The sequence below is a fragment of the Caenorhabditis briggsae genome, assembly GCF_000004555.2.
Source record: "Caenorhabditis briggsae AF16 supercontig from assembly CB4, cb25.NA_063, whole genome shotgun sequence".
Lineage (NCBI taxonomy): Eukaryota > Metazoa > Nematoda > Chromadorea > Rhabditida > Rhabditidae > Caenorhabditis > Caenorhabditis briggsae.
This window is the reverse complement of record NW_025543476.1, coordinates 1-1,921: the sequence shown is the minus strand read 5'-3', so window position 1 is coordinate 1,921 and position 1,921 is coordinate 1. Positions and strand designations below refer to the sequence as shown.

Below are 1,921 nucleotides of genomic sequence, written 5' to 3'. Positions count from 1 at the left end.
GTGGATCCATTGGTATCACTGATGATGGTTGAAAAAGTGCCAGATTCAACATATGAAATGGTTGGAGGACTTGATAAACAGATTAAAGAAATCAAGGAAGTCATCGAATTGCCTGTCAAACATCCCGAATTGTTCGATGCACTCGGTATTGCTCAGCCTAAAGGAGTGCTTCTTTATGGACCGCCCGGAACTGGAAAGACTCTTTTAGCACGTGCTGTTGCTCATCACACTGAATGCACTTTTATCCGTGTTTCTGGTTCGGAACTTGTTCAGAAGTTCATTGGAGAAGGTGCTAGAATGGTTCGTGAACTGTTCGTCATGGCTCGTGAACATGCTCCATCAATCATTTTCATGGATGAAATCGATTCGATTGGATCGTCAAGAGTCGAAGGATCGAGTGGTGGCGATTCTGAAGTACAGAGAACAATGCTCGAGTTGCTCAATCAGTTGGATGGTTTTGAGGCTACCAAGAACATCAAGGTAAATGAAAATATCGAAAAATCAGATGGAATTGGTTTGAAAATGGATTTTATGAGCTAAAAATGTGACAGTCGCCAGGTGTTTAAAGCCAAAAAGTACAAAAATTTGGATTTTTCGCTCTCAAGGTCCTGGAATTCCGTTTTTTCCAGGTCATGACCTAATTTTTCGTGGCTAAAAAATCGCGAAAAAAACAACGAATTTTGCATGAAAATGAGCTAGAAATCATCAATTTCGCCAAAATTTTTTGAAACTTTGAAATTTTGGGCTAAAAATGAATGGAAACGGTCGGAAAATCATGAAAAATTGAGTGAAAATTACCTAAAAATCACAAAATTCAACTTCGAATCGACCAAATTCCGAAGAAAAATGGAATTTGAAATTTTCGAGAATCTGTAAAAACCGAAGACCGCGCCAAAGGCGCCCCAGCCAAGCTGCTCACCAAAGTTTCATCTTTATTTCTCCACTTAAAAACACTTTAGTCGCCCTCTAATTAACCTAATTGACCTCTAATTAGAGACCTAGAAAATTCTAGATTTCACTCAGAAAATCTGAAAAATGACCCAAAAAACTCAATTTTTGGTTTTAATTTCTGGTCCAATTTTTAGGATTTTTGGGCTATTTCAATGGTTTTGGTCCTCTTTTTTCTGGCTAAAATCACTCCACTTCACTAATTTTTTCCAGGTAATCATGGCGACGAATCGTATCGATATTCTGGATTCCGCGCTCCTCCGTCCCGGACGTATCGATCGAAAAATCGAATTTCCGGCTCCAGACGAGAAGGCACGTGCACAGATTCTGAAGATTCACTCTCGGAAGATGAATCTGATGCGTGGAATTCGAATGGACAAGATTGCTGAGCAGATTCCAGGTGCATCTGGAGCAGAAGTGAAATCAGTTTGTACGGAAGCCGGAATGTTTGCACTCCGTGAAAGACGTATTCATGTTACACAAGAGGATTTCGAGATGGCTGTTGGAAAAGTGATGCAAAAGGATTCCGATAAGAATATGTCCGTCAAGAAGTTGTGGAAATAATTCTTTTTTTGCTCATTTTCTATGTCAAATTCTCCCAATTTCGCCCATTTTTTGCCCATCAAATTGTCCATATTGTTTTATATTCTGAAATTGAGAACTCCCACCCCCCAAAATGAATCTGTGTAGAGACAGAGAATATTCTAGAAATCATTTATTGTAAGAATAGATAGCTCATTGTTTCTTATTGGCGATGCAAACTTCATAGAATTCGAGTCCGAGCTGTCCAACGGCGAAAGTGACTTGAATCAGGACGGCGACATGGAAGAGAGAGTGAACGAGTCCGTTGTTGAGCTCGACGAACGTCCAGGAGAGGAATCCAAGGATCAATGGGGAGAAGATGGCTGGAAAATTTGGATTTTGGTACTGCTTAGCAGTAGCAAAGTGAGATTTTGCTACTGCTTGGCAGTAC

The 1,921-nt window shown here is 40.1% G+C and overlaps 1 protein-coding gene across 1 annotated transcript; it reads left to right on the top strand.

Moving 5' to 3' along the window:
- Positions 1–24: 24 nt before the first annotated feature.
- On the top strand, positions 25–1,512 carry CBG23920 (the record flags this gene model as incomplete). The annotated part of the gene is made up of 2 exons (XM_045241081.1): positions 25–480; positions 1,162–1,512. The coding sequence occupies 2 exons, from the start codon at positions 25–27 to the stop codon at positions 1,510–1,512; spliced, it is 807 nt and encodes a 268-aa protein (XP_045091201.1).
- Between the last annotated feature and the right edge of the window lie 409 nt (positions 1,513–1,921).